At 31.7% G+C, this 21,192-nt stretch overlaps 1 protein-coding gene, 2 long non-coding RNA genes and 1 pseudogene across 5 annotated transcripts; all 4 read left to right on the top strand.

Annotated features, from left to right (window-relative positions):
• The first annotated feature begins 7,548 nt into the window (after window positions 1–7,548).
• On the top strand, window positions 7,549–8,866 carry LOC146927552 (uncharacterized). The gene is made up of 3 exons (XR_015008207.1): window positions 7,549–7,685; window positions 8,407–8,443; window positions 8,600–8,866. It is a non-coding gene; the product is annotated as an uncharacterized LOC146927552 (long non-coding RNA).
• A 1,413-nt stretch (window positions 8,867–10,279) lies between these two features.
• On the top strand, window positions 10,280–11,288 carry LOC146927551 (uncharacterized). Its single transcript, XR_015005723.1, has 4 exons — window positions 10,280–10,301; window positions 10,725–10,822; window positions 10,893–11,014; window positions 11,260–11,288. It is a non-coding gene; the product is annotated as an uncharacterized LOC146927551 (long non-coding RNA).
• Window positions 11,289–11,669: 381 nt separating this feature from the next.
• Window positions 11,670–14,385, top strand: LOC146927550 (beta-glucosidase 25-like; annotated as a pseudogene). The gene is made up of 8 exons (XR_015005721.1): window positions 11,670–11,825; window positions 11,921–12,043; window positions 12,757–13,037; window positions 13,162–13,318; window positions 13,407–13,438; window positions 13,523–13,623; window positions 13,875–13,983; window positions 14,099–14,385. The product of XR_015005721.1 is annotated as a beta-glucosidase 25-like (transcript).
• A 3,841-nt stretch (window positions 14,386–18,226) lies between these two features.
• Window positions 18,227–20,854, top strand: LOC146927549 (uncharacterized). 2 transcript variants are annotated; one of them, XM_085700786.1, is made up of 2 exons: window positions 18,227–18,428; window positions 19,558–20,854. In XM_085700786.1, the coding sequence occupies exons 1-2, from the start codon at window positions 18,349–18,351 to the stop codon at window positions 20,498–20,500; spliced, it is 1,023 nt and encodes a 340-aa protein (XP_085556912.1). In that variant the 5' UTR covers window positions 18,227–18,348; the 3' UTR covers window positions 20,501–20,854. The 2 variants fall into 2 exon arrangements, with proteins under 2 accessions (XP_085556912.1, XP_085556911.1); XM_085700785.1 differs by having other exon boundaries at window positions 18,233–18,428; window positions 19,547–20,854.
• Window positions 20,855–21,192: the final 338 nt, after the last annotated feature.

Here is a 21,192-nt window from a genome sequence, read left to right as displayed (position 1 = left end):
GTTGGGTATATGATAAAATAGAACTTTGTGAAGAATTGTTATTATAATCTTAGTTTTTTTGTTTGGTTGGGTAAACATCTTGGTCCTAAACGAACCATCTAAAATGTGCATATACAGATGTCAAGTGTTGTGTTTGAATTCAGATGAATGTGTCTAATCTAATAATATTAGTGTCGTCAACTAACATAAACACCTGAAACTCATGCACAATTGCGAGATCTCGTTCAAATTTTAGATGAATATGTATAATCTAATAATATGGATATCGTCAGATCTTGTTCGAATTCGGATGAATGTGTCCAATCTAATGATACTGATATTGTCAATAAGTTAGGTCTTACCAACTTTGATGGGTATCCCTCCGGAAGAAGGAAAAAAAAACTTTGTTGGGTAAATATTAAAAACTTTGGGAATAATTATCATTATAATCTCTTATTTGGTAAACATCTTAGTTCTAGACGAACCATTTGAAATTCACATATACAATTTTTTTTTGGGTAGTGTTAACTTGTGCCCTTATGGCACAAGTTAAGAATCTAAAATTGAAATTAAATCATAAATTATGTCTTGAAAAGATAAAATTTTAAATATTTAGGATATTGAATGCACAATTTCCAACCAAATATTTCTATCTTTGGTTTCTTAACTTGTGCCTTGAGGGCACAAGTTAACATTTTCCTTTTTTTTTTTTATAGGGAAACTCACATATACAATTGTTAAGTGTCGTTTTTGAATTTCGATGAATATGTTTAATCTAATAATAATATTAATGTCATCAGCTAATGTAAAACACATGAAACTAATGCACAACTACGAGATCTCGTTCGAATTTTAAATGAAAGTGTATAATCTAGTAATATGGATATCGACGGATCTTGTTTGAATTTGGATGAATATATACAATCCAATAATATTGTTATTGTCAGTAACTTAGGTCTTACAAACTTTGTTGGGTATCCCTAAAACAAAATTTGTTAAGAAAACATTAAAATTGAACTTTGAAAAGATTTGTCACCGTATGTATTTAGTCCCTCTCCCCTATTTCTCTTCACCGTCAAACATGCTAACTTCAGTATCTCTCTTCAATTTCTCTCTTCCTTCACTCTCTCTTCACTATTTCTACTCTACCAGTGTTAATGTATCAAAGTTGCAAAGATGTTATCAAGTGTCTCTTTGTTTGTAACTTCTAAACTAGAATTAAACTCAATTATTTGATTAAGTAAAAGAATAATAAAATTGTAAATAAAAGAATTTAAATGAAGTGTAAAATTGAATGAAAAAAGACACACCAAAACTTAATATTCCCTCATCTATAGATATAGATAAACATCTAAGATTTCAGTTTAAGAAACAATATAACTTTTATTTTATTTTATTTTGAAACTAGTTACAAACCCGTGCTTCGCACGGGGGTTCAGTAACGTATTTGACAAAATATTATATTGGAAGGATAGATTGCGAAAATGACAGATAATTATAAACCATAATATAATATTTAGAGTACTCTTGCATTACGCATTACAAAATTAAATCTTCAAAATGGCTTGATCACGAGTAACAAATAAAAACATATTTAGTCAACGGTAGAAACACTTTTCCAGTAATAATTGATATCTATCTATAAACCAATGAAAACCCTATTACCAAAGCTATCTGATTATATCATTTTGACTTTCAGCTTCAACATATATAAATCATTTCACATGATCTACAACAAAAGCAGGTATTAACTGCAATTTAGTATCCAGTTCTTTCAGGTGAACAAACTTCTGCATCAGACAGATAGTTGAAAGCCTCTCTACCTACTTTATATCATTTTGTGTTTTAGCTTCAACGTATATAAATCTTTTCACATGATCTACAACAAATGTCAATTGATACCCATGGGTAAGGATAAAATGATACATGTCCCCGCCCCGTTGGATAAATATGATACTCGTGCCCACCCCGTATCCTCGTGGGTACCCACTATACGGGTACCCGTGGGTATTGAGGTATCCATGGGTACCCATGAAGTTTTGAATTTATTTATTTTTTGGTACAAATAATAACTTTTTTTAATTACCAAAAAACTTCAACTTTTAAACATTCATACATAATCCACTGAAAATTTCATAAATCATACATAATTCATAGAAAATTCATGATTCTTATATAATCTATATGTTTTATGATGTGAATGAAGGGAAACGTTTTGACGAAGATGATGTAGATGATTATTACAGACTTACAAATATGTTCTAGGCTCACAAGATGGGAACCATTTTTTTCAGATCTGAAGTTAAATGGTCGTGAATGAGAAAATACACGCCACTTCTTCTAATTTCTCTAAGAATTAAATAAAAAAATGATTATTAAGAGACCATTGTTGGACTGGCGAGTGAAAGATTTGAGGGAATGTAGCAACGGTTCTTAAAAATCATCCTATGTGCCCACCAATTTTTCACTTTTAAAAGCATTGTTTGAAGAACCAACAATGTTTATACGCAGATTTAGAATTTGAATGGAGGTTTCCAGGTTTGGATTTAATGGTTTGGAGGTTTAAAAATTTTGTATTTTTTAGATGATTTTTAAGATGAAATGGTTTGGATTTTTTTTTGATCAAGAAGAAATGATAAAAACAAAAACAAACTACAATCTCATGCGAGCAACACCAAGAGCATCATCCAGAAGGGAATGATGCAGTTGAGGAGGGCAAGAAAATTAACTGCACTTAACTAAATTTCTTTATAAATGTGAATTTAATTTGCTTATAATCAAAACTGGAGTAGTAACATTATAGCCCCTGTAATTGTGGAGTTATGGTCCAATGGATTATATATAAGATCTAGTTCTGTGTCCGACACCGACATGACACGTATGATTACACTGAATTATGTCATTTTCTAAAATTCTTATCTGTGTCGGTGTCTATGTCGTATCCGGTGTCTGTGCTTCATAGGAGTGTCTGAATATCATTTTTTTTTTTTTACAGAAATAACTTATACACAAGCATGTATGTGATAAGCACTTCAATTAAGTAGTTTATCCATACAATGTTTAAAGTTACGAATTCAAATCTTCAAACTGTTCTGTTCAGTATATATTGAATGTACCATCAATAATTTAGCTAATCACGTGATAGTAAGAACAAAAGAGATGCAAGTAAATGCAACCAAGAACGAATCAATGCAAACTGAAAAACACAAATAACTCGTCCAATGGACTAAATCTCAAACCAAATCTCAAAGAAACGTTAAAAATGCGGGAAAGTGAAGAATTAAGTGAGAATCGAAGGAAAACGGAAATCGAATGCGATGCGATTGAAATGGAAATGGAAGTGGAAGAATGACCTTAGTGTCTTCGTCAATGGCGGAAATGAGATCGGAGAGGAGATCGAAGCAGAGGAGTGGTTCGGGAGATTTGTGAGCGGCGGAAGCGACTATGGATTCGAGTTGCGCCACCAGTACGCCGAACCGGGATAGCGGTGCCGCCGGTGTCGGCGTCATCTGAATTTTTGACATGTGAATTCAACTTCGTTGCAACAATGTTGTGTTGATGTGTTTGAATCAGAGAAGTGGAAGATGAAGATTACGAACTTACTTGGATCGGAAAGTGGTGGGTAAAGTAATAATTGCAAATTAGTGTTCTCGTGTATTATTAAAATCCCCCCCCCCCCCCAATTCACCATCGTTTTTATGTTATTATTACAAAATTATACTAAATTAAATTAAGGGTTAATTATGTTTTTGATCCCTACAAAATTGCGACCTTGTAACTTTAGTCCTTACTTAATTTTAATAGCATTTTTAATCCCTACAAAAAAAAAATTTACTTACAATTTTAGTCCCTGCTAAAATAAATTTTGTTTAATTATCCTTAAACTCTTAAATTTTTTAACGATTCTTTTTATACAAGTTTAGAACACTATGAAAGGTTCATTTACTAAAATCTATAATTTTTTAACATGAAATAAATTAAATATGAATTTTTTAAAACGACAAAAGTTTAAGATATAAGTAACAAAAATATGGACGTAGAAATCAAATTTTTGCGATATTTTTTTCGGAGGACCTTTTAATAACGTTCTTAACACGCCTGTAAAAAATTGTTGAAAAACTTAAGAGTTTAAGCATAAATTAAACAAATTTGGATTGAGTAAGGACTAATATCGAGTGCAGATTTTTTTTGTAGGGATTAAAAATGCTATTAAAATTAAGTAAGGACTAAACTTACAATGTCGCAAATTTGTAGGGACCAAAAACATAATTAACCCTTAAATTAAATGTCTTTTGATCCACTAACAAATATTTCATCCATTTTAAATGCTTGTCTCTTTTTGCCTAAAAAAAATTAATGTTTGTCACTTTAGCAATTTTTTCTGTCTCAAAATAATCGTCTTTTTAAAATATCAATACAGTATTTATTATTATTTTTTACTCCCTCCAGTCCTTATTTTTTATAAAATAATAATAACACTACTAAATAAAATTAATTTTACCATTAAAAGCATTCTAAATAGCTCTTGTGTCTACGAATATAAAATTCGCAACCAAAATAACTTGGCATATTATTCCATAATGATTCTTCTTGTCACAAGGGAGAGTATCTTAGGATTACATTACGTCACTAATATTAAGCTAAAAAATTAACAACAAGACTCCGATTTCTTTTCTTAAAAGAACAGGACTTCAATTTTTGTTACTAATTAGTGACGTAATACAATTTTCGTTACTAAATATGGAGACTATTTCTGTCACAATCATTGAGGGGGACTTGTTTTCCGTCACTAAATAGAGAGGGGATTTTTCCCCAAATTATCAATGAAAGATCTCTGTCACTAAAAGAGAAAAAAAATTCCAAATTTCATTTATGATATGTAAAATTCACTTTATCTCAAATGTGTAATTTTATTGCAAATGAATTTGCAATAACTTTATAGTAGATATCACAACTTTATACTAGTATTAATATTGTTCTTGTAACAAAAAGTTTACAACTATAGTCTTGATAACCACATACAATATATATCTAGCCATTGGAGGCGGAGGTGAGTCCGTACGTGGAAGTAAATGTGAATGACCTAAAGCAATATTCTCTATAAATTGAAGTGACGGTTCCATAAGAAAACACGACTCCTCTCGAGGCAACACGATTCCTCGAAGAACAAAAGTGACTCCTTCTGCGATGCACAAACCAAACCTCATGGCTCCTACGATGGAGGAATACAATGCAATTATTGTGAGAATAGAAAACAACTATTAACGAAGTACCGATGAGGTGATATTGAACCTTTGTATAGGGAATAGGACAAGTAGAATCCAGAACAGCAAAGATTAGTAACACATTCAATGTATGTTGTGTACTTGTGTTTAAGGAAGCTATCAAATTCAAAAATATATGACAAGAGAAAGGCACTAGAAGGAAAGAAAAAAGAGTATATACCGAAGTCGTGATGCAGTCAACAATACTTCTCCTTTAGAATAGTGATAAGCAGTCATTCTAATAGGGAGCAGGGACAACGATTGTCATCCAAGTTCTACACTGATAATAACATGCGTCAAAGTTAATGTATAAATACACAAAATGGTTTTTTTCTCTATAATAGTAGCATCATCAAACAATGCTATTTATACAACAATAATCATATGATAAATCACATACAAATTATCAACGAAGTGTTGGAGTTAGGGATTCAGTTTTCATCTCAGAAGGTTAAGAAGAGAGTGATTGAGTTGAACAAACAACACTTATTATTATTTATCTAATAGATAAACTTTTTCTAAAAGGATTTTTGTTGGATAACAATCATTTTCATTTCTGAATGTGTAACGATTAGTCACGATTGTTTTTTATTATCAAAATTTTGAAATAGTCCATAATTGTGCACTTCGTTAATGAAAATAGTCATTGACACTAACGTAGTCCTTGACATTAGCACAGTTCCTCAATGTTGACTTTAACTCTCGAAATTTCAAAATAGTCTATGATTGTGCACTTTGTTGATCAAAATAGTCATTGACATTAACATAGTCCCTCAATGCTGACATTAACTTTTTCTATATATGGACTAATATGCAATAAAGTCTAATATGATAATAGTAAGTATATTAAGGGACTAATACTACAATATTAACAAGACATTTTAACGTAAAAGACCATTTTACAGTGCACAATTCGTGACTATTTTAAAATTTTGATACATTGAGAGACCAGTGGCTACTCGTTACACATTCAAGGACCAAAATGACTATTACCCAAAAAAATTCTCTATTTTTTCATTTTCTTTTTACAAACACTTATTTCATTTTTACTATTTAAGTATTTCTTATATAATTTTACTTTTATTAAAATATAATAAAACATATGTAATTTTACTAATATGGAGAGGTTTAAAAGCATATATTTCTTATATAATTTTATTTTTAAAAAGTTCTAATACTCCCTCCGTTTCAAAATGAGTGTCGCTTTAGCCAAAAAAAATTGTTTCAAAATGAGTGTCGCTTTCAGTTTCCAATGCAATAATAATTTTTTCTTTTCAATTGTACCCTCCAATTAATACTCTGCACACCACTTCCAAAGTATTACTTTTTAAACTAACCAATAGTTAATAAGGATAATTTGGTAAAATAACCATTCTTTTTCTCTTAATCATTGCATTTCTTAATATGTGTGTAAACACCTAAAATGACACTCATTTTGAAACGGAGGGAGTATTTGATTTGGTTCGGTTTTTATATTTTTTTCAACGGTACTAATAATAGCATCGGTTAAAAACAAGGCTTCTGATGCAAGATATAAAAACAAACATTATAAATGGAAGATGCCAGTCAATTTTTGGTAGGACGTTCTCCATTGTTTCTATCTTTAGAATTATCTAGAAACATTATCTCGTACAGAAAAAATATTTTCAGAAGAAATAATACGTCACTATAGAGTAGATGAACACACACATGTGTATTGCTAATATATTACTCCCTCCGTCCCTTAATAAATGACCTAGTTGACCATATTACGCATACCAATGCATAACTTTGTGGTTAAATATCTTGAATAATATATTAGAAAAAATTATGAAAATTTGATCTTTTGAAAATACTCATCGAGACGAATCTAACGACATCTTATATGATATTATTTATCTTTGTACATTAGTAGAAAAATATGGTCAAAGTAAGTTAGGTCAAAATTGCAAATTTTCAACTAGGTCATTTATTAAGGGACGGAGGGAGTACATGTTATCTATACCTATTAATAAAGGCAATACATGCTCTTGGGGGTCAAGATTCTCTCCATTTGTAATTTTTTCCATTTGTTGCAATTTGGAAAAAGATAGACACATAAAAAATAATGATGGTGGGGTCCCCTTAATGATAAGACCCACCACTTATTTTTTTGTGTCTATCTTTCTCTAAATTACAATAAATGGAAAAAATTATAAATGGAGAGGATCTTTACCCTGCTTTTGGTGTAGCCTTTTTTTAAAAATCCTAAATTGCCCTTACACGGTTATTTATCAGTGATAAAAAAAACTGCTACCTTTCTCACTACAAACAAGGCTTTGTTCTATTGAATATTTTTTTCAGAGACAAAATTTATTCAAATATACAATTTTCATCTACACTTTGTCAAAGAAATTCCTTACACTTTTCCTGATATCTACAATTTCAAATTTGCCAAATTGCATCTTATAAACATGGAATGAGGTTTGCCTATTACACACCTTCAATTTTAATTTCTTCTTATAATTTGGAATTGCATACTACATGCCATTACTTTACTTTCTCCATTTCAAGATGAAAATGCACAGACTAAAATATAAAAGATTCAACTCATTACAATTTTTTTTTAATAACAATGGATAACTTTCTATCCTTCAAACCAACACAGTTTAAGAATCGAAAGAACATAATCATGACCTTAAATAACCTATTAAATAGTTGCATGTATTTATCCAATTCTATGCTTAAATGACCTCTTATTCATCCAATTGATGCATGTATTTACAATTTTTTTTAATAACAATGGATAATGATAGGTAAACATAATTTTTTTTTTGAAGAATAGGTAGGTAAACATAATTATTAGGCATTGAATATGTTAGGGAATTTCATTGTACATTGCTTATTAAACACATTTGTTTTCTTTATTATTTTAAAATTTTCAATGGCATGTCTCTTCTTTGTACGTTCACAAAATTAATTTCCTCTGATCTCCTATACATCTTCAAGAGATTGGTATCTTACATAACATTCATCTACCACCGACACAAGGGGTGATCATAACGATGAGTGAAACACCACATGGGCCTCATTTCTTCTTCTTTTTTTTTGGAATAATTCTTCCTTTTTTATGCTGGTGTATCTTTTTTGTTATGCTGGTGTATCTCATATTTTGGTCCTCATTCTCTTCATTTTTTTTCCAAAGACCGGCATGTGGTGGAGGAGTCGCATAGGCCATGAAGGTATCCTTCAATTATATAATTCACTTTTTTTCTATTTTACCAACCCATTATATCATAAATGTTTCTCTTTATTTTATTTTTACTTTCATTGTTTGTTTATGTATATCATGCATGCTTAAAATATTTTATTTCTTCGGTAAAATGGTGGTCAATCAGGGAAGGAAGGGGTACGTTATTCGTGGATGACGAATATCTAACTATCAAAGCTGAACGGAGGATGATATAGGGAGCCTGTGAATGACATTTTAATACTAAGAACATAGCATTTAGTGACTGGGGTAGAACATCAAACCCCACAATGGAAGTGGACGATTGGACGCTTTTTGTGACTTCCATGCTGGCTCATGGTCACGACAATAATGCTTGGTGGACGAGACATTTACAATTAGGTTTTCATTCTTTTTTCTCTTGGTCTTTTTATTTGTTCAAAAAGGATTAAGCAATTAACACAGAGAGCACACAATGTTGAATTATTCTGTTTCTTCTCTCCCTTAATTCCCATTTGTTTAACCCTGTTAACCCTGCTTCAAAATTGCTCCTTTGCTTAACAAAATCTCCTGTTTTTCCTACCTTCTCTCATACCAATCGCTCCTGTTGATTTCATGGTTAAAATTTGTCACTATGAAATTGAACTTAATTCAATTGTTAATTTTTGAAGTAATTGCAGAGCTTCTGGATTCTTTCACGCTTCCGGATAGCATTTCGGCGACGATTCGGATTCGAAAGCTGAGGTTTGCACAAGGAGGGACACTTCCACCCATAAAATATTACTCTAATATTTGAGATTAATATTACCGTCTCTCTCTGACTCTTCCTCACCGGCGCCACAGTTGTGACGGAGGAGAATCGATTCTCCTCCCTTTCCCTTTCCTGTTCCCGTTCCCCCTTCTTTCTCTTCTCCCGTTCTGTTTCCCTCTCCCCCCCTTTTTTTTTTTTCTTCTCACATATATATAGGTAAGGGGAGTTCAATTTACCGATTTACCAAAATGCCCCTCAGAAGGGCAAAATGGTAAAACGCACGGACTACTATTTTCATATTTAGTTTAGTAGATGATGCAGAAGTTTGTTCACCTAAAAGAACTGGATACTAAATTGCAGTTAATATCTGCCTTTGTTGTAGATCATGTGAAAGGATTTATATACGTTGAAGCTGAAAGTCAAAATGATATAAATCAGGTAGCTTTGGTAATAGGGTTTTCATTGGTTTATAGATAGATATCAATTATTAATAGAAAAATGATTCTACCGCTAACTAAATATGTTTTCATTTGTTACTCGTGATCAAGCCGTTTTGAACATTTCATTTTCTAATCTGTGATGCAGGAGTACTCTAAATATTGTGTTATAGTTTATAATTATCTGTCATTTCGCAATCTATCCTTCCGATATAATATTTTGTCAAAAAAGTAGCTAACCCCCGTGCGAAGCACGGGTTTGTAACTAGTTTGTGATAAAAATACTTTGAGACCAAGGAATCCTAGCAACTGTTCATTGGTAAGATTCCTATTAATATCTTGAGTCAAGGATAAGAAGAAAAAAAATATAAATTTTCAAGTTTGGGGGCTTTTTGCACATAAGTGTAAAACTTCAGGGGGTATTTGCAAAACGTCATGTTGACTAACAGAAAATTTTGACGGAGGGGGTAAATTGATTAACATGGTGCAATTTCAGGGGGGTAATTGAAGTTTTGTCAATTTCAGGGGGTAATTGACGAAACTTTTGGAGTTTAATCTGGTAGACTATTTATATTTTGGCTCATGTGTCAACCTCTCTGCACATGCCAAAGTTGAAGGAACATATGCAGTACTGTGTTGATCATTCTGATGAGATAAGCAAGCTTGCAAAGGCGAAAGCTCAGGTTTCTTTTTTTGGTTTTAATTGAGGGTTTGATTCTGTGGTTTAATAGGCACACTGATATTTATCATCTTGGCATGTTATTTGGTGTGGTTATGTTTTTGCCTTTGAGACCCTTTTTTCTTGAATTAAGTAATTTTTGTTTAGTTGATCGATGACATAAAATTGTTGATGCATGAATTTGTGCATGTAATATTTAGTTAGGTTGATGACATATAAATTGAGGCAGTAACACCAGTGGATTCAGTCAAAGATAATTATGAATCAGTTGCATGAGTTGCTTTTGGTGTAGGATAGCCAACATAGGTTCCAAAGAGTAGCACTTCACTGAGTGTTTAAAAGTATAATAAGATATAACGTTTTTTTCTCTAACTTTGTGAAGTTTATACATTTTGTTTAATCCAACGCCATTGACACTACACTGCAGATTCTGCCACTTTATGGAAAGCACAAGGTGTTACACTTCAACAGAACTGATGCACGTCTAGCAAATAATGATCTCCCACTTGATCTACAGAAACTCAGGTGTCGTGTCAATTGCCAGGCTATTAAATTCACTCCTCAAATTGAAAACTTAGGACGAAAATTGATTCAGATGCTTCACGAGAAGGGATCTTTTGTGGCACTGCATCTTAGATATGAGATGGACATGTTGGCTTTCTCAAGTTGTACCCAGGGTTGCTCAGAGAAAGAAGCCGAAGAGCTCAAAAGATTGAGGTATTTTAATGTTTCATGTTTGGCTCTATGTATCGGCTTCTAATTCATTTTTGCTTCTGTCATTAATAAATGATAGTTACTATGTTTCTTGAAGTTGGTTACTGTGAAATGCTTCAACATATTCTATCATTTAGTAAATGATAGTTACTTGTGCTTTGATAGAGAAACCTTTTGGATATGAGAGTAGTGGTTATGTATCACATGAGTTACACTTTGATTACACTTTGTCCCTTTGTGTAATTCAGGTATGCATTCCCTTGGTGGAGAGAAAAGGAGATAATTTCCGAAGAGAGGAGATCACAAGGTCTATGTCCTTTGACACCAGAAGAGGCGGCCTTAGCTCTTCGAGCCTCAAGTTTTGGTAGGGAGACACCGATATATATTGCAGCTGGTGAGATTTATGGCGGTGAACGTAGGCTTGCACAACTCAGACAGCATTTCCCCAAATTGTGAGTTTGTCAACATTTTAACCTCCTTCCATTTTTCTGCTCATTATTTGGGACATCGTACAACTGTTGAAAGTTGTTCTTGCGCTAATTAATGGTTGGACCTGATCTGAAAGATGCATTTTCTCTCAATGATCCTCATTTTCAGTCTTTGAATTTGAAATTATTCTGCTGTGCCACATCTGACTTTTTGCGTTTGCAATTTCAGGTGAAAAAGGAAATGCTGCTGACAGTGATGATTTGTAGCAGTTCCAGAATCACTCATCGCAGATGGCAGCCTTGGATTTTATGGTTTCAGTAGCCAGTGACACCTTTATCCCTACTTACGATGGGAACATGGCAAAACTTGGGGAAGGCCATCGAAGGTATGTATTTACCCTATGCTGACATGTTATTAATACATTATTGTCAATTATTGAAAAAATTTAGAGGGACTAAAGTGAAATTTGCATAATAACAGTGTAAGTGCATTGTTGGTATTATTTTGAGAAAATGGCTGACAAGGAGAACAAGATGCTATTGGTAGTGGTACAAGTTATACAAGAGAAACTTTCAATCAATTTGAGCAAACATCAAGTTTGAGGTTAGTACCATTGGTTCTATCTTTTACTCTTTTATCTTTGCTGCATGACCAAGATTTTAATTTTAAATAGTGGTTGCTTTGTAATGTATAATTTTGTGGTAGAAAGCAGTAAAATATGGCCTCAATCGCAACTGTATAGTTGCGTTAACAATAAACATTTATGTCGCAACTCAAATTTCGATAACAGCTGACTTAGATAAATTTCTTCACATATGCTTATGAAAAAAGTGACATTAACATAATCTTTTAATAACATTAGAAAATTTGAAAAATGTAGTGTGCTTGTGTTGAAATTGTGTTCTGATTAATTACTATAATTGGCAGGTAAACAATCTGAATACATTGTTGAGGAAGATGGTAGGTACCAAATTGGGATTCTAAAGATGAATTCTAGGAACATAGTCTTGACTTTGCATATCAATGTTTCTGCAAAGACATATGATACTACGAAAGCCACGAATAAGTGATTGACTCGGAATGGATCGTGCAAACTTGACCCTTTTTTCCCTATCACATAGTATTTAGTTCTAACAACACCAAAAAATGTAAGACTACGTAATCAGTGCTATTATTCATATCATCTTATTGTATAATTTTCCTACATAATCCTACTAGGTACCTTAAATTAAACTATTATTATTTTATGAAAACTTTGTTTCCTATGTTACATTTTTTTTTATATCTATGTGACTTTTACCTTTTTCATTTTGAAGGACTTTTCATGATTGTGATTTTTATGATATTGAAATGCCTTGGAGCTGATTATGGCAAAATTCACAATGTCGATGAAGCGCAAGTAACTGAAACCGAACCTCTGATGCAGCCTAATCCAGTGACATATGGAACAAACATTTTTCATGAAAAGGAAGAAACAAATTCAAATGTGTCAGAGGAGTTATATGATGAAAAGTTATGTATAATTTGTTATGATGAACATCGCAACTGTTTATTTGTTCCTTGTGGTCATTGTACCACTTGCTATGACTGCACAAAGGTATACACTAAATCTATTCCTTTGTTTGGTTGATAAAAAAAAGGTGTGCTTGACGGCGCCAATAGAATCCTTTGATTATAGATATTTAATATGTTTCATTTTTTTGTTTGGTTGATCACTATAGCCAGAGATTACTGATGCAACCTCAAACTTGCTTGTGGGATCATTGGTTTTTGTTGGCATAAACCATTACACCTCATTGAATACTCGAAACGACAGGACTCGGATTCATAAACTGATTATGCAAGATGCTATATCTGATGTTGCTGTTATTACAACAGGTAAGCTACTATTGAAGCAAATTGTAAAACCTTTGGTTCATTTCATCAATTCATAGCCTTAAGCTGAATGGAAGTTTCTGATATTTAGCATACAAAAGAGGAGCTACAATTGGAGATAAGGTATGCTCAGAAATTAAACCACCATTGCTAAAATTTACAAATACACTTCATGCTATTAAATCAACACCAATTTCATTTTTGTAGGCAGCTTCAAGTTGGCTACACATAGTCCCATGGGGAATCAGAAAATTAATGAAACGTGAAAAGTAAATATGAAAACACACCAGTGATCACAACCGAGAACGGTTAGTAGTTTCGTGCGATGAAGTTAGTCTTGATTGAGTTTAATAACTACTATGTAGTACCGACACCTCATATTGAAGGCGTGTAAGACACCGACACACGTGCTTTCAATTTTCGTAAACTATAATGTGTGTCAACATGTCAGCGTCAATGTGGTGGTTTGTGTCCGTGCGCTATAAGTCCATTTATATTAGATCCATCTCAGTGCTCAGATTTTATTTTTTTAACGTTTTTATTATATTTTTGACTGCAGGAATGGATGATCCAAGTAGACCCTTGATGACCTTACAAAAGGCATTAGATGATGACAAGAGGATAAGATATAATAGGGACTATCTCTCAAATCTATCAGCTGCTATAAGGTATTCATTATTATTGCAAATTCATTAGTCTTTGAATTCTTGAATCTAGATTATGTTACTATATAAGATTAATTGGTAACTCCCTTGATCCGGAGATAATATGAACTCAATGCAGGGAAGATGGTTGCAATGTGAGGGGTTACTTTGTGTGGTCATTACTTAATAATTGGGAGTGGAAGATGGGATATACAGTACACTTTGGGCTCTACTATGTGGATTTCAAAAACAATCTTACTAGGATACCAAAATCTTCTGTACAATGGTTCAAAAATATGCTCAGATTGGAAACTGGAAAAATATGCACATACATAGAAAATAGCAAGTGTATATAGCACTCATATTTCTAAGAAATGTCAAAGATTTAAATAATATAAATCTTTTAACAAAATATTTTAAGATGAATGGTTAGTAATATTTTAATGGTCATACAATTAAAATATATTCATTTTTGAATGGATACCTCATTTTTAACACTTTTATGACTAAAATGGAGACGTAAAATGTTAACAATATATTAGGATAATTATTTATAAAATAAATAATTAAAATAGGACAATATCTAGAATAAGCTAAAATATAACCATACACACACTTTTTTTTAAGAATACTATGCAAACACTTATCGTCAAACAAATGCACATGAAACTATTTTTGATATTTAAGTGAATATGTTAAATGAACATATCACCCATTAATAGTTTTTTATTGATGGCATTGATTCAATAATAAGATATATCTTTCAAACCATGTACCTTGAAAGAAAAAAAAACCATGTACCTTAATATTTGTTTTTTTACTGATAGGTCTCACTGCCAATTTCCCAATTGATCACTTGGCTGCATTATTCACTCTTCAACCTTGGGGCTTTAGTTAAAAATTTGGCACCTTAATTAACTCTTTTGCCCTAAAAAAAAAAAAAACTCTTAATTTTTTTTAAATCCATTGTAATTAGGATATTTGACCCCAATATGCTTCCCAAGGAATTCTCATGTTTTTGGCTTTTTGGGTCCATTATGAAACTATTTCTCGAGTTAGTGGTAAGACATATTTTTTGTAAAAATAAAACTCGGTTTTTTTTAAGGAGAAGTCGTGTTGTCAACTCTCATGATATTATGTTATTATCACATTATTTTTGGATATTTGTTGTTTTTGGATTTCCAAACTGTTAAATTTGAATCTCCAAATTCTATCATCTACCGAAGTTGTTACTAGGTTGAGTCACGACCAGGTCGCTCTCTTTAAGACGTTTCGTGGCACTACCCAAAGTTCTGCAAGGTAGACTATCAACCACGCCGCCTCCAGGATAAAACAAGCCCAGCTACAACTGTTCGATTAACTACTGCACTGTAGATAAATCGTTCGAGAATTACACCCTCAAAATATGGCTCAATCGTTTGATCGAAGCCACTCGATACGGTACGTAACCGCTCTATTCGAAACCGTTCAAATTAATATGGTATTATTACCATTCTATTATGGTGCTGAGACCACTCAAATATGGTGTTACCACCATTCTAACTTCTCCAAAACATGAATATGGCACTACGACCACTCAAATATGGTGATACCACCATTTCTCCTTAAAATTATTAAAATAATATATATACTGTTAAGATCATTCTTTAATATGATCTTAATATTACTCTATATTCCGAAGAATCATATATTATCGAAGGGAATATGAACCTAAGACCAAGGGACTATGGTCTTAAGAACACTCTTAATACCGAAGGGACAGAAAGGAGTAGAAGAAGAAGAACGATTTGTTAAAATCGAAAGGGAGAAGAGAGAAAACCGCACAGGAAGCATCAACTGTGAGATTTTGGTGTGAAGAATGAGTGGGGCGAGCTCTCCTTTTATAGGCAGAGTTACTTGGGGATTAAGTTTGCTTAATCCTTAAGCAAACGCGTTTTACGCGTGACTTGGGGATTAAGTTTGCTTAATCCTCAAGCAAACGCGTTTTCTTAATTGGAAATAAATGGAAGCTTCTGGATACGGGTTTGGATCGGGTCGGAATGTAACACATCAAATTGTTACGCGTAACGCTTTCGTATAATGAAAAATTAATTAATTAATTTAACTTTTGTTATAATTTTCTCTGTCATACTTACATTATTTTTTATTTTATCTCTCTATTGCTTTGGTTTTTGTGCAAATATCAACTTTTTCTTTGTAAATCGTGGTTGTAGGAAAAGTTGTCAACTAAATGGTTGTTCAAATAACACTCCTCTAATTTTAACACAGCAAATACGAGTATATATTTAAGGATAATGCTTGGCATCACGAATTTACTGATCGCGGCAATATCACGAGTGTTCAAAGTAGCTGAAGGCTTGAAACTCTAACCCCTTTACCTATTGGGTTTTTCGAAGAAAAAAAAGATTTAATTGGTTAATTACTTATTCGTGAGTAATTCTTGATAAATTGTGTTGCTGTAAATATCGGAGCTCTATATTTGTTTTTCTTTCTACTACCAGGTTATTATCATGGTTGCTTTCAAAAAAAAGTTATTACAATAGAAAAACTTGTACAAATTATATAATAAAAGGGAAATGTTAACCAGAATAAAATTAAAGTGATCGGAATACCATCATTATGGATCTAAAACGTTGACGTTCAAATTATTGATTGAATAACTGATCTTTCAATAGAAACCAAATAAACACCGTAACAAAACGAAAAATTAAACAATGTCGCGTAAGACGCTGAATATACAACGTCACATTCAAACGATGAAATCGCAAAGAAAAAACCTAGATTTATATTTGAAAATCAAGACGAAGGAGGGTGATTAAATTGACATAAAGGAATAAAGACGAAGGAGGGTGATTTTGAATCAAATTTTACTCAAAACTACCTCTAAAATGAAGAAAAAAAAAATTAAAGAGAAATCTTAGAGAAAGATAACTAAGACCAACTTATTGGAGAGAGAAAAGCTTTACGTTTGAATAATTTATGATTTTTTGATTAAATTATAAATTATAAATATTCTTTCCTTCTAATCTCATGGATTTTTAAATATTAATCCTATTACTCCCTCCGTCCCGGAATATCTGACCCATTTACTAAAAAAAAGTGTCCCAAAATAACTGAGTCATTTCAATTTTCAATACAACTTTCATCATTCTCAATACAATATAACTCTAATTAATACTATTTTCATCATTCCCAATTCAATATATTTCACTTTCCCCTTTATTTTACATTTTTCTTAGACCATGTACAATGGTAAAACCCTTTCAACAACTTTCAACACCCACTTTTTCAATTCCCAACACTCCACATCATTTTCTCTCTCTTAATTCAAGACCCATTCAATTTTTACCTCTCCAATGGTTTTCATTCAACACCCTACCCCACCACTTTTTATTTCTTATTTTTATTCTTATTTAATTTTTGTTTTTATAATTACATAATTCGATTATAATTAAATTTAAATAATACAATTAACAATTTATTTTTTAGTTTTTTTTGAAAAACAAAATTTTGAATGTTGAATTGGTTATTATTGGGATCTATTTCACTAAGTAAAGACTAAAACTTCAAAAGAAAAGCTAATAATAAGATTAAGAGTGAAAATTTTGGTTTTTTTCTGTGTCCAAATGAAATGATCCAAGTCTCTATCTGTAGAGGAAAAAAAATCACGAATTTTGGTAAAAAAATAAAAAAATAAAATAATTATTTGCAATGAAATAATTGATTCCAAAACATTAAGAAAATGAAAAATCTAAGCAACCAATCATGTTGCAACACGTGGCATGTGGGACAAACATTCAACATGTTGAATGTATTCATCTACTCTCTCCTCCATGTCATTTTCAATAGGCTTGCTTCCAATGGTTCAACAAGTCTCAATATGCTTTCAATAGGGCCATTGGAGATGGTCTTAATCTGTGTGAAAAATCAAACTGACTGGGACGGAGGGAGTAGCAACTATGATATGATTGAATATTTGCTTTAGGAAATTTCTTCAATGAATTTTAAAAATGTTGTATTTTAAAATTTGAACTTAAAATCTTTTATAAACAAAATTGAGTCATCACGTCTAAAGATAAAGTAAAAAGAAAAGGAGGTGAAAAAAAACAAAGGATAAAAAAAAGCATTAATTAAAGGATAGTAGAAGTACTTTGTCTGTGTTTCTGTTCTTTTGCACTTTTTGCAGGGTGACTTTTAATTTTCAAAGTCTTTTTTGGTGTGATTTTAGCTTTTAATGCAAACTTAAAAGCTTTTCACTTTTTTTACCAAACACTTTCTCCTTTTCTCTTTCTGTATCTCATTAATTTTTCCTTCACCTTTGGTGTGTTTTTGAGCTGTTTAAAGCATCATAGACTTCAACAACAACAATAAACAACATCACAAAAATGAATGGTGAAGGTGACATGTGTGTTAAAGATTTTAGTATCATGCTCTTTGGAAAGAAGATTCAGGCCAACTCTTCAACCATGGTAAGTTATCATATCTTATATCACACTCAATAACCATTTTTCATGTTAATTTAGAAAGTTATGATTTAATTAGTTTGTTTGTCATGTTGTTAGAATATTTTATAAGCTTTAAAACCTTTAAAATTTGAAGAGTATTAATGCTAAATGATTTTATTTTTTAACATATTTATTTGGTAATAAAATTAAGAATGAATTCTAACATTTTTTTTAAACTTATAGTTGAGAATTTATGTTTATGTCAAATACATACATAAATGAATTTAATAAATTGAGACTAAGGTTTGTGAAGCTTCTGCAAGTAGTTGATTTTATATAGGAAAATATAGACAATATATTTGGTTCTTTTCTTCAAAGGGTAGCTTTGTTTCTTCTAATATCAAATAGGATTTATTACATTTTTTATACGAATCTATTTTTGTGAAATTGGGTTGTATCTGAAAGAAGTTTAACATGAAAGTTGTTTCATTTTGATTGAAGTATGTATTAAATCATACAATTGCTTGGTGCTCTTGTTTTTTCCAAGGCAATCATAAAATTCAAGCCTCTTAAAAATTTCTTAATTCTTTTGATTTTAAGTATATATTCAGTTGATAAAAAAATACATATTCAGTTAAATTAATGCTTAATCAATTGCAAATAGATTTTTCTTTATAAATAGTATAATTTGTCTTGAATGGTGAAAGGCACGACACCATCATAATTTTGTTGAAACTCTAAAATATGTATATAATATAATATATAAGGCACGACACCATCATAATTTTGTTGAAACTCTAAAATATGTATATAATATAATATATCAAAGATTAATGACACATGAATAGAAAACAAACATCAACTAAGTTTTTTTAGGTGACAAAATCAATAATCGTAAACACGGTGACACGTGGTCATTCCACCAAAATCATCATGAATTATAGTTCTAATGGTTTGTACCATAAGGAATTACCATAAGGAATTTTATAGTTATTTTTTTATTTTTTTATGTGAAAATCGAACATAACATGCATGATGATTAATTGCATATGTTCCATGATTTTGTTTTTTGAATATTCCAAAGTTTGTTGCCAAACTTTATTCTGGATAACTTATCACTAATTATGATTTATATTATATAGAATTCTTGCAGTAACTCAAAGCACAAAGGAAATGAAATGCCTCATATTCAAAACATTGAGAAATCAAAGAATTCTTCTAATGAAGAAAATGAATCAAAAGTTAACACAAGCACTGTGGAAGATAATATGGAAACTAGCAGCACAGATCAAGACAAAGTCCTCAAAAAACCGGACAAGATTGTTCAATGTCCAAGATGCAACAGTTTCAACACGAAATTTTGTTATTTCAATAACTACAATGTCAGTCAACCTCGGCATTTTTGTCGGAAGTGTCATAGATATTGGACTGCCGGTGGAACAATGAGAAACGTTCCTTTCGGTGCAGGGAGACAGAAGAACAAGCAGATAGCTTCTCAATATCGCCACATGATTGTAGCTTCCGGTGGAATTTCAATCTCAAATTTAGAAAGCAATGACTCTTCTAGGTACCAAAATATCTCAACTATCGAATCTGCTGCGGTTTTCAGGCGCTCAAATAATAATGGCATCCTCCTAAAATTTGGTCCGGAAAATGCATCTCTCCATGAATCTAACGATTCGTTGTTTGGTCCTAAAAACAACAAGACAAATGTTGATGCATATGCTAACAATTGTAGAGAAAATGGGGATGAAGAATCATCGTTATGTCTATCTTCTGTGACAAATGGTAATACTCAAGGAAACGAGTTATCTAAATCCGAACATAATAGGTCAAAACCATTGCAGAGTTACCCTCCCTCTTCATGGATGATTTCATTGAATCAAAGCTTGAACAATGTTACTTCCATGGTTCAATCTTCAATGCAAATGTGTAATCCTTATGGCGTTGATCCTAGCTCAATGCAGTGGTGCCATATGCCGAACATTTTCAGACCGAACATTGGCTTGCAATTTGTTCCTGAATCATTTTGGAACGGATCAGTTTCAACAGGTTCAAATAATTGTATTTCGCCTTCTTCATCTACTACTAGGTAGTAATAGGTGTTGCTTCGGTATGGATCACCGATCCTTGGAAAACACACAAGAGATTCTGTTTTGATTGACGACACTAATCTTAGACAGACTCTAATACCATCTTAAAATTTAAGTTCGGCCTAGCATAGCCGTACAATATTGGTCTGTAAGGGGAGACATGTCTTCTAGTTGTAATTAAACCATGCACCTATTTCTTGTGCTCATTCATTTCAAGGGAACATGCAATGAGTTTCTAGCTTCATATTTTACATAGACAATTTCATTCAGAAATTTTTGTGCATATTGCTTTTTTCACATAGTTCTTTGTGGAATGAAATTTTAGTAATGTACTTGATTGAATTATGTTATCTGAAATTGATGATTCTTCGACCTGCAAATGAACCAACAATAAACAGTGATATTTTCATCTAATTGCATGTACATAATTTTTGGAAGAAAAGTTTCTGATTTTGATTCAACTTCTAATTTTGGAAATAGTTAGTGATAGTCTATTAAGTTAAAAAACATGTAAGAGTTATAATACGTGCATAAACTAATTTTCATGATTTTCACGTTTTTAAATTTTTTTAAAAAACAAAAAATATAATATATTAAAAACTAACAATTTAAGCACAAAAGATTCTACTATCGAAGAATTACAAAATTATTAATTATAAAAACAACACCAAAACAACGATGGCTCTACATCAAGA

The sequence above is a fragment of the Medicago sativa genome, chromosome 4, assembly GCF_051527215.1.
Source record: "Medicago sativa cultivar Bolivia chromosome 4, Bolivia_mono, whole genome shotgun sequence".
NCBI lineage: Eukaryota > Viridiplantae > Streptophyta > Magnoliopsida > Fabales > Fabaceae > Medicago > Medicago sativa.
The sequence above is the reverse complement of the archived record's forward strand: the minus strand, read 5'-3'. Positions and strand labels throughout refer to the sequence as shown.

Excerpts from the sequence above, each read along its gene's own strand:
- LOC146927549 (XM_085700785.1), top strand. The coding sequence starts at position 18,345 with ATGAATGGTGAAGGTGACATGTGTGTTAAAGATTTTAGTATCATGCTC. Across the intron at positions 18,429-19,546 it reads AGGCCAACTCTTCAACCATG|AATTCTTGCAGTAACTCAAA; the intron begins GTAAGTTATCAT and ends TATATTATATAG.